Here is an 11,380-nt window from a genome sequence, read left to right as displayed (position 1 = left end):
TTTATCTGTTTCAAAACATACCCCTGCCACCACCTCTAGACTTATTTTCAAAACTAAAGAAACTTTTCGCCAGGTTCATATGGAACAACAAAAGAGCAAGACTCCGTCTGACGTTACTATATCTTCCCTTTGACAGAGAAGAACTAAAAAGTCTAAACATTGAATGGGTACCACTGGGCTGCACAGATTAGATCTATAATGTTTCATTTTACAGTCAAAAATACACCTCATTGGGTTGAAATAGAATCTCTGGATCTAAAGCTGCCCCTCCCATTATTCCTTAACTCAAACACCTTTTAATTCTTCAAATGATGTCATTTGAAGAATTAAAAATAAATATGACTTGAGCAAAAAACATTTTTATAAATTTCTCCAGGTCAGAAACTTTGTTAGGAAAACACAGAAGACCCTCAATAAACCACCAAGCTCAATTTTAGAAAAGTTCATGTTGAGAGACAGTACCAAAAAAGGTGCCATTTCTGAGTTTTATAATCTGTTTTTGTCTAATTCAAATGAAAGTTCACAATACAAAGTAAATGCTTGGAAAGAAGATCTCCAAAAACAAATTACAAATGAGGAATGGGAGGGTGCTTGTGCTGCAGCTCAACAGGTGTCAATTAACTTGAGACTAAAATTAACACAATACAAATGGTTAATGCGTACATATGTAACACCAGCGGATTTAAATATGTATAACAGAAATATACCAGATGTTTGCTCCAAATGTATGGAAATGAAAGGAACATTCTTCCACTGTACTTGGGAATGCAAATGTATACAAACATTTTGGGACGAAGTGAAAGTCACAATAGAGAAAATTACTTTAAAACAGATCCCACTGGAGCCAAAGTTTTTCTTATTAGGTATATTTCCAAAAATACATAACTACAACAAAGGTGAGAGGGCGTTTATAAATCTCAGCTTGAGTCATGCTAAAATGTGTATTGCCAAACGCTGGAAAAACACTCACAGTCCAAGCATAAACCAATGGTTCCAACAAATGCTGTCAGGGGTCCCTTTAGAAAGAATTACATATATTTTGAAAGACAAAGTAGAAGAATTTGAAAATATATGGCAACCTTTTATACACTCTGTAAAGAATATGGATCCTCTGGAATAGAATGTTGATTGTTAATTTTGGATGGCACAACAGACCTCTGTTTTTTAATTTGTTAATTGTTATTTATTATTATTTTCTTCTCCCAATTTTAAGTGTGTTAAGTTTATATTCTTTATTTTGTCAATATCTAAGGAGGGGCATTCTTGTTCTTGGGGTGGGGGGGGGGTGTTAAAATAAGACTGTGAATAAGAGAAAGCATTACCTAAAAACTGTTGATAAAGTTGTAATTTTTGTTATGGCTGACTCAAGTGAAATTTATAATTGTAAATTGTGTTTCTGAATTTTTTTTTATGACTTTGAAAATTCAATAAAAAGAATGTGGCAAAAAAAAAGCCGCCTCCACCAGCTCACACGGCGTCCTAAAGCCGCTCCTCTGTTTGAAGACCAAGTTCTCCCGGGACACAGTTCTCCTGGGGGACACAGGCCCCGTCCAAAGCACACACGTAACAAAGTGTAACGGAATAAATGTGAATCCATTTGCCACAGGAGTTTTCATTATTTATTCATAATTTTTTTTATGGTCTTTTGGGTGCCCCCTGTCGGTTCATGTCTGTATGCTATGTTGTAGCAACAAAAACTTTATTAGTTGTGAGACAGACATGCCGAGGTAGTTCCATTTTGCAGCATTCTGTATTATTATTTAATTCAATTTTTAATCAATGTCTCATTGTGATATTTTTGTAGAATATCGTTTAAATATTTCTTTGGCTAATGTATTTTAAGTTAGCTAATCTGTGGAGGCTACCCCACCTTGGTGGGACACAGCCTTGGTAAATAATAATAAAAATAATCTGTGGATGCTAAATGGACATTATACTTTTTGTAGCATGCTGCGTGTGCATTGTGCGGGAGCCTTCCATGTTTGAGCATTGCCCTTCATGATCTGCAGACAATAAACACGGAATTAAAGAGAGGCTGGCTGTTCTGTCGTTCCACATCAAACACAAGGCTGAAAATCGTCCTGAACCAGCGTTCATGAAGACTGAGCTGGTTACAAAAGTTCTCTCCCCTGCCCGCAAATACAAAGCTACAAGTCTGGCTGCTCTGCTCAGAGACATGCTTTGCTTGTGTGGAGTTGCCGGCCGGTCCTGTTTGCACTCCAAAGCCTCACACCGAGTGAGCACAGATGTCATCACCGCCTCCCCCCTGTAAATGCTGACTGGAAATAATTCAATTCAATTCGATTCAATTTTATTTATGTAGCCCAAATTCACAACAACAGTCACCTCGGTGGGCTTCGTACCACTAATTTTTCAGAAATCCTGCCCTATCTGCTGTCGATTACCTGTATCAGGTGTATTTAGCTTCAATGGCAGGTTGGTTAGAAAATATGTGGGGCACCGGCCCTTGAGGCCTCGAGCTTGACACCTGTGCACTAGACAGTGCGCTGAACCTTTTTTCTTCAAAGATTTGTGATCTTCACTGGTGTCCATGGATTACATGAAATCTTTCCACCTTTATCCACCTTTGTCATGGTAGGAATAACACGTCAATGTAAAGGTGGGGTCATCTAAGATAGCACAAGGGTTATCCAGATGAAGTTGGGGGATGGCTGGGGGTTCGAGACGAGGCGGAGACAGGATCCACAGCCAGGTGTAGGTGTAGGAGCAGAGACAAGCCAGAGACGAGGTACACGGTCAGGTACAGGAGCACGGACAAAGCCAACTGGAATCTGGAAGCACCCCAGGAGGGGAGTGGGAAAGAGGGACAGCACATGAATCACACTGCACCAAACAGAGGCATGGAGAACTAAATGATAAGTAATGATCTAGAATAGAGGAGAGAAGGAGAGTAGAAGTAGATGAGAAAAAGAGGACAGAACCCCAGTGCACCATAGTTACCCCAGCTTCAAACTTCTAGCAGCCTAGTGACAACTTTATTGTTATTGCTAAATTTAATTTAAAAAAATTAACAGTAAAGTAAATATTCTCTGAACACTAGCTAGTCTCAAAATAAGCCTGTCCAAAGAGGAATGTTTTCAGTCTAACTTTGAATGTAGAAACTGTGTCGGCCTCTCTTACATGAGCTGGGAGTTTATTCCATAAAACAGGGGCTTGATGACTGACTAAATGCTCTACCTCCAACTGTACTTTTACAAATTCTAGGAACCACAAGCAGTCCTGCATTTATACATAAATAATGTATGCAATAGTTTTGCGCAGTGGATGTGAAAATGAAAATGCAATCTCCTCTTTGCATTATTGCTGTAAATATGTCACAGAATGAGCGGTGTTGAAATAGAAAGTGAAAAAACATTATGAAGGATGGATTTTAAATTTTATTTTTTAAGCAGTTGATGCTGTTACATTGTGAAAATAAAATAGCATTGCTGTTAATCCATTTTAATTATTAAATTGGATATTTCGAATTGAATTTTTGGACAAATTTACTAGAGAAATTTTTGAAAATGAAATGTCATATAACATTTTCTTAATCATTTTAATTAAGTGACAGAATGGGCAGTGTTGAAGAGGAAAAAGAAAATGCCGTTTTGCAGATTAATTTTTCATTTTTATTTTTAAGTCAACAAAAACTGCTTTATTGTGAAATTGAAAAGCATTTCGGGTATAGACTATTTTTTTTAAATATGAGACAGATATGCTTCCATGGATGTCTGCACAGACAGCATGTTGTATAAATGTGATGTTTCGGTTTTGTGTGTTGAAAGTCAAAGTTTGTGTCTCTTCTATAGTTCACTAACAGCTCAGCTCCTCTCAATCTCTCTGCCTGCTCTTTCATTTGTTCGTTCTCTTCTCTCAGCTCAAATCAAACTGTTTTGTATGTAAGTTGAGAAGAGCAACAACACAACTACCTGCTTCTGCAGTTATGAGCTTCTGTGGGTCTTTGGAGATTGTCTGCAAGTTGCTTCAGGGTTGAGAAATGCCATGTGAAAACTTAAACATTTCGAACTTGTCAGGGAGCAATGTCAGCACCAAGATCTAGAGTTTCAGGGTTTTAAAATGCTTTTCTTCTAGTTTTCCTGTAAACAAACAGAACTTTTAAAATGTTATTTTCTTTTTCTTTTTCAGAAATGTTTGATTAAATCGATCAAGTTACAGAAGAAACAAACATCTGTGAGAAGGCCCTTCACATTACCAACCTTGCGGGTTTTAATGAATGAGAGAATATCACAAATTCATATCCTCACCTGGGAGAGGAGCTTTAACCAAAGCAGGTAGTGGCTGAGTTGCAGCACGAAGAACTCAAGTGAGGAGATTTCCTTTTGCTAAGAGTTTAGAAAAAGCTTTGGGAAGAATGCACACCGTCAAGAGGCCTTTCTCCTGCTACGTCTGTGAGAAGAGCTTCAGAACTTCAGTACTGGTATGGGCTGTCCCTCAAGATCACCAAAGAGTTAATGACAAACATGACAATATTTTCAAACCTTTAACCATTATTCAAAACAAGAAAAAAATTACTGAGGATTAAAAATGTCAAAATTCTACTTTTGAATTTAATCAAAAAACAAAAATCCAAACAGCTTGAGATGACAAAGGGCTTTGAACAAACTCAAACTGCTGTTTTCAGGTAAAGTCTGATTTGAAATAAATCTAGGGGGTATTCTAGAAAACAGGTTTTGCTACCTCCCACGATAAGTTTGAAGATATGGAAGTTGATAACCTCAGCTTTCGGTTCCAAAAACAGAGGTATGTTTCAGGGTATGTCAAGTTGCCATAGCAACTCATGCTCTGAACATAACCTGGTCTGGAGCAGGTTTAGTTGAAGGTTAGTTTGTTTACAGAGAGGTGAAGCAGCATGGCGTGTCCATTTGAAGATGATTTAGTGGATGAAGAAGCTCAGATAATACTTTTTCCACCATGAGAGGGTGATAAGACCAGGTATGGATGTTGGAAGGATAAACTTTTTTACTTTGATCCAACTTAATTATTTGCTTCAGTTGAGATAAATAATTTTTTGTTAAGTCAGTTTAAAAATAACACGTAGTTTTCAGACAGTTATTTTGCTGTCATTCAAATTAATTCAATTAAGTAGGTTTAACTTTGGTGCTGCTGTTAGATCGGCACCGCAAGGGATTGTGGGATACCATTCCCTTTGCCTGCCTGGGTTTTTGACCAAATGTGTTTAGTTGTTTAGCGGTTTTACTGTGCTTTGTCCAGTTATTTTGTCCTACTTTGCTCAAGTCTTTGCACCATGAGGGAGAGGGAGGGAGAGGATGATAAGTTTATACATCACCCCTACATTCTTGTTGTATTTTGACAACGTCGGAAAATTCCTAAATGAATGTACACGCTGAGCACATACTGTTTTGTTCTTTTTATTATCCCTGGGGGGTATTCCAGGAAGCATGTTTAAACTAGCCTGACTTTAAGCCTGAACTCTGGCTGAAATCCGCCTGAACTTGCTTACTCTGGGTATGTCGGTTCCAAAAGACCGGATATGAGTTAGCGTAATTACGCTCGACTTGGTAACCCTGGGTTAATGCACGTGCACGGCAGGTACATAAAGACATTCTCAGTAGAAAAAAAGCGCTTCAGTGAGATGGAGTCTGAGATTTTAATGACGGCGCATGAAGAATATACGTCCATCAAAAAAGTAATACGGCTGCATCAGCAAGAAAGAGTTTCTGCTTTCCTTTTCCATTTCCCTTGTGACGCATATATATATATATATTACTTTTCCAATTTTGCCAACTTAAATGAATTACTTCTTGTCATGTGATGGGGAGGATCGAGAGCCGGCAGGACCCAGACGCAGAGACGGGAGGCCAACGGGTTCAGGACTAGAGGGTTTAATGTCCAACAAACAAAAGGCGCTGCAGAGCAGGATGACAAAAACAAGACAAAACTCACTGTGGCCTGGCGAGGGACATGAAACGAGGACGCTAGACAGGAATGACGTAAAACACACGACCAGAAGTTAATGGACCAGCACAGGAGGAAGGCAGAGACAAGACTTATATACAGACAGGGCAGACAAGACACAGGTGAACACGATCAGGGCAGATGGGGACCAAAGGAAGTAAAACTCAAGAAACATGACAAGACAGGAAACCTTTCAAAATAAAACAGGAAACAGAACCAAACAAGACAGAACAAGAACTAAAACGAAAAACAAGACACAACAAACTCAAACCATGACACTTCTATTGGTAACAAGTAATTGAGTTAAATGTATTCAACTTAATTTCTGACGTATATAAAACTCAATAATTGTTTATACAACTCAAATTTACATATTTATCTAACTAAATGTCATATTACTCCAATTTAATTAATATTTTTTCCATCTTAATTAATTATAATTCTTGAACTGTCATGTGTCTAAGTTTGAGCCGGCAGATATACTCATTTGTATAACAATAAAAAGAACGTAACTATATTAACAGAGTGCATAAATTCATTCACGGGGGGATCATTTTTAAAGACCGTCACATTTTACAGCAAGAAGCAGAATCCCATCCCTCGGAGCTGTCACAATTCAAAAGTCATCAAGTCTAAGCGTCAGTGAGCTGCTGCTGAATGGAGAGAAATTAAAAAAGGGGTAAAGAGCAAACATGAAGAAGAGTTTTCTTCTCTTTCACCGCGTTTCAGATCAAAGCTGCAGGCTGACCTTCCAACTCTCCGTAAATCCAAACCGAAGGCAGAACCTCCTCCAAAACCATCAGAACCAGAAAAGCTAAACATCACTCTATCAGAACCTCCCTGAGCCGAGGAGCACCCACTTTCCCCATGGCAAAAACATCTGGGAATGTGTGACCTTCAGTGGACAGGATTAGTGAAAATATATTTAATAATTAAGTTGCACATTACACAAAAGAGGAATGCATGAAAAGATGAGGCTGGAGGAGGGACATGAATCTCTTTAATAATACAAATACGTGTTTTTTTCCCCTGCGGGACAGGAGAAGACACAAAATCAATGCATCTCTGTTGTGCGGGAATAAATTCTCATCGTTTTGTGGGTGCGGGTGGGAGCGGACATACATATTGCGGGTGCAGGTGGGAGTGTAACGCATACGTTGCGGGAGTGGGCGGGATTGCTCAGAAAATCGGCGGGCGCGGGCGGGATGAAGAAAATAGTCCCGCACAGGGCTCTAATGTACAGTTTAAAATTGCAGAAAGTGACACTGCAGTTGGGTTCCACTTGGTCTTTGCGTCTCTCTCCCTTCCTCACTCCATCTTCTTCTACGACCCAAAACTACACATTAGGCGCACTGGCTCATAGGGCACCCCCTGCTGGCGGAAGAAAATTTTACCACTCTGCTACATCAGAAAAAAAAATTATGAAGAAAAAGACAATAAAAAGAAAAACAAAATGCAACTATATATTTAGTCTATTTAAGATAAAAAAAATAAAAGAAAATAATCATATTTTCTTGACATAATATTGCTCTTAATCAATAGCATACATCTGTGTATACATACAAGCACATTGAGTTCAAGAAAAAAATGATTGCCAAACAGAAATTGATTTTTGCATGAAAGGTAGGGAGTGGTAAGAAACAAATTAAGATTTGGATCACCTGTGATTTGTTTAACCTGCCCTTTTTAAAAACTTTGTTTGTTCTTGCAGGTGTTCCATAGATGAGCATTGGTTTGAACTGTACAAAGTGTGGAGGAAACATGTTTTTTATGGACATGAGCCCAGCAGAACAAGGTGATCGCATAAAAACAGCAACGTATACTTCTTAGGAGTCAAAGAAGTCCAGTTTGACCTGATGAAGGTTGCCATCACCGGTAAATCTGATATGAAGATGAATAATGCCAATGATGACGGTGACTCTAAATCCATGCTAGCCTGCAAGCAGCCCATGCAGGTACAGCACTACAACATGGTGACAACTGTCTGCGGGGCGGCCTGTTGCAAAGAGGCACATGCATTTCAGCCTCACATCAGGTGCACCTGCACCCCTTCTACTGAAATATCGGTCAAAGTGAAATGTCCCAAACTAGATGGAGACATCTACACCAAAGAACTACATTGTCTTTACTGCAACAGGCACCACTCCATTTTTGAAGAAGCATTTGCTGCTTGCTGTCACCCTCAGCCCATTCCGACCCCGTCTCAACTGTCTCCCCAAATGGCAAAAAATGATCCTTGCCTCAAAGTTCAGCGTGCATTGACGCCCCCTCCAACAGCCACTCATCTCACCCCCCCTCGCCTTATCTCTTCCGTCAGTGAGACAGACCTGAATTGTAAATTTCAAATGCATTGCTGTAATTCCAAGTGCAATTGGCTCAGATCTCTCTCACCCTGTCAAGAAACACAACCCCCCAAACAGCTTAAGTGGCAGGAGGGCTGTAATCAAAGCCTTGTCAAAGTTACCAAACATGATGTGGGCACCATGACAATCCAAAGGGTTCTGAAGAATGCTGGTGTACAGACACGTCAGACGAGTTCTCATGGATTCCCTCAGCTCTCTGTAGCTAATGAAAGGAAAAACAAGTTTTTCAATAGTCTGAATTCCAACAAAGATGAAAGAGTTGGCAATGCTAAGTCTCCTGTAAAGGATGTGAAGTGGGATGCAGAAGGGATGACATGGGAGGTGTATGGTGCCTCTGTAGATCCCGAAGAGTTGGGGTTGGCCATCCAAAGACATTTAGAACTACAAATCAAAGAGACAGCTAGCCGTGTGACAAAGCTCATGCGCCAAAACACCAACACATCCCAGCAGAGCATGAATGTTAGCTCTAACAGGAAGAACAGCAGGATGACAGCCCCCTTTCGAAGAATGACTTGTTGCAGCTACAGCACAGCAGTTAATGACTAAGTTGCTAGGAGGGTTTGACAAGGTCTCACAACCAGAATGATCATGCAACTTTTGCCTTAAAGAGCCTGTATTTATTCTGAAGGATTATAAGGATACAACAGTAATCCATATTCGTGCAATGATGTAATAAGGTAACTGCAGAAAAAAATCTAAAAACTGTTTTCTTCAACCATCTTTTGCCACTGTCTAAGCAAAGATACTTAGATTTCCCTCTTCACTGTTATTTAATTCACCTTTGCTAGGTGACACCAATACACTGTTTGGCCTTCTTTGTGTCCTTGGTCTTTCCCAAGCTCTATGGGTGGTCATTTTTTCAGTTACATATGACTTTCAATGACGAGAGGTGTAAATTGAGCAGAGGTAGAGAATCTTTGTTAAGATATGACTGGCAGAAAATCTGCTGACAAACTAAGCTTTTTCTAAAAATAGTGTGAGGTCCAGCTTGATATAATGAAAAGTCGGAGATGGTTGTTTCCAAATGCGAAGCCTTTAACCCTTTTGCTATCCTAGGCACTTTAACATTGGGAGTTGGGTCATCTAGACCAGTGTTTTTCAACCAGTGTGCCGCGGCACACTAGTGTGCCGTGGGAGATGGTCAAGTGTGCCGTGGGAAATTGTCCTCATTAACTGATCTAAAAACATTTCCCATCTCCAGGATTTCAGCTCTCTGTTCATCCAAACAGGCCCTGATAAAACACTGAGGAGTTAGGAATATAAAAGATGTAAAATACATTTTCTTTGCGTTTATTTTATTTTATTAAAGACATTTTGATAAGAATGACTGTACAGTACCGCGATTCAGCTGCACCTTCGGCTGTATTTTGGAAAAGTCCCGTCCCTTTAACTGTCTCCACCAATCATTCTTGGGGAGCTTAATCACATGTCATCAGTCTGACCAATCAGAAGTGGTTAAAGTCTTCACTTCCTTGTCCCGATTTAGCTCGTAAAGTCGCTCAGTTCTAACAAAAATAGCAGCTAAAGCTCGTCTTTAGCAGTGTAGCTTTGCACAGAATCCGGTATTAGACCGTGGAACAAGTGAACAAAACACTGAAGCTCCGAAAACCGATCTCCAGCCGTTTTATGCACTACATCTCCCATGATCCATTGGGTCATGAGATTGACAGCGCACAAGGAGATCTGTTGTTAAACGTCTTGAAACAACGAACACACATCAATCTGTTTTTAAATCTTCTAACTTAACTTTTATTGCATTTTTTAGAAGAAAAAAAACAGCTGCAGTTTCCAGCTTTTTCTGACACAATTATCTCAAAAATGCATGTGAGATTGTGGAGGGACTGTAGATCAATACAGACCATGAGTTTCTCCTTTTTTTTTTTTTTTGGATGCTGGTGTGCCGCGGGATTTTTTTTAAGGTTAAAGTGTGCCGTGGCTCAGAAAAGGTTGAAAAACACTGATCTAGACCCACTAGACAGTGCGCTGAACCTTTTTTCTTCATTGATTTGTGATCTTCACTGGTGTCCATTGGATTACATGAAATCTTTCCACCTTTATCTGCCTTTGTCATGGTAGGAATAACACGTCAATGTAAGGGTGGGGTCATCTAAGATAGCACAAGGGTTACAAATATATGTAAAACTAAAAAGTGGGCTGGGAGGAGGGGACTTGCTTTAAAAGAAACCCTAACCCCCAACGAGACTGTTTATTCTGGCCCTTTCACTTACATGCAGCTGTAGTCAACTCATATCAACACTTTGGAATTGAGTAAATGGCTTAGAATATTACAAATTAAGGTATCTAACAAATTATAAAAATCTATGTAAATTCTCCAATAGAGTCTCCGCAAACACATAGATTCTTTCATGTGTAATCCAATTTCCTCGCTTTTCTTTTGTAAATCTGTCCAACAGCCTGTTATTTTTGATTGCCGATAATTCTCAAGAAACCCAAGCCTAGGAACAAAGTTTTAAAGGTACAATTTATGTGGTTTATTATATAAATTATATTGTTTTTGTATTGTCTTTCTTCTTAAAACAATGTATTTCAATCCATGTCTGACAAAAATATATGTGAATACATTTTGATGTTTACCAATTAAAGGATTATTGTCAATGGGCATTTTTCATGTAAATTAGATTGTTTTTCTTTTTCTATGGCGTTTCATGTAGGGGGGGCCCTCACATGAAAATGGAGAGGGGGGCTGATCTCCTGGTTGGGCTGGGGCTTGCACTCTCTGTACCCTGGTGCCTCCCTGCTCTCTGGCTTTGGGGGGTGGGGGTGGGGGGTCTGGCTGCCGCTGCTGCTACGGCGGGGGTCTTGGTGTGGGGATGGCTTGGTACTCTCCCTCCTTCTTTTTACATTCCATCATCCACTTTAGAAAAACATAAAAATCTACTCGAGCACAGGTGCTATCTCACCTTTGCACAAATAGTTTGAGTGATTAAATGAAATATTTCACGTGTTGGTCCGAATGCATAAGTATGTGTGTGTGAACATCAGTTGTATTGTTACATGTTGACCTGTTTTGTATGTGGGCATTTTTGGGGCCCACAGGCATTTGGGTGTGTGTGTGG

The 11,380-nt window shown here is 39.6% G+C and overlaps 1 protein-coding gene across 1 annotated transcript; it reads left to right on the top strand.

Moving 5' to 3' along the window:
- Positions 1-3,443: 3,443 nt before the first annotated feature.
- On the top strand, positions 3,444-9,118 carry gprin2 (G protein regulated inducer of neurite outgrowth 2). Its single transcript, XM_023951117.1, has 2 exons — positions 3,444-4,441; positions 7,652-9,118. Exon 2 carries the CDS (start codon positions 7,797-7,799, stop codon positions 8,847-8,849), a length of 1,053 nt encoding a protein of 350 aa, XP_023806885.1. The 5' UTR covers positions 3,444-4,441; positions 7,652-7,796; the 3' UTR covers positions 8,850-9,118.
- The last annotated feature ends 2,262 nt before the right edge of the window (positions 9,119-11,380 follow it).

The sequence above is a fragment of the Oryzias latipes genome, chromosome 21 (genome assembly GCF_002234675.1).
Source record: "Oryzias latipes chromosome 21, ASM223467v1".
Taxonomy (NCBI): domain Eukaryota; kingdom Metazoa; phylum Chordata; class Actinopteri; order Beloniformes; family Adrianichthyidae; genus Oryzias; species Oryzias latipes.
The sequence above is the reverse complement of the archived record's forward strand: the minus strand, read 5'-3'. Positions and strand labels throughout refer to the sequence as shown.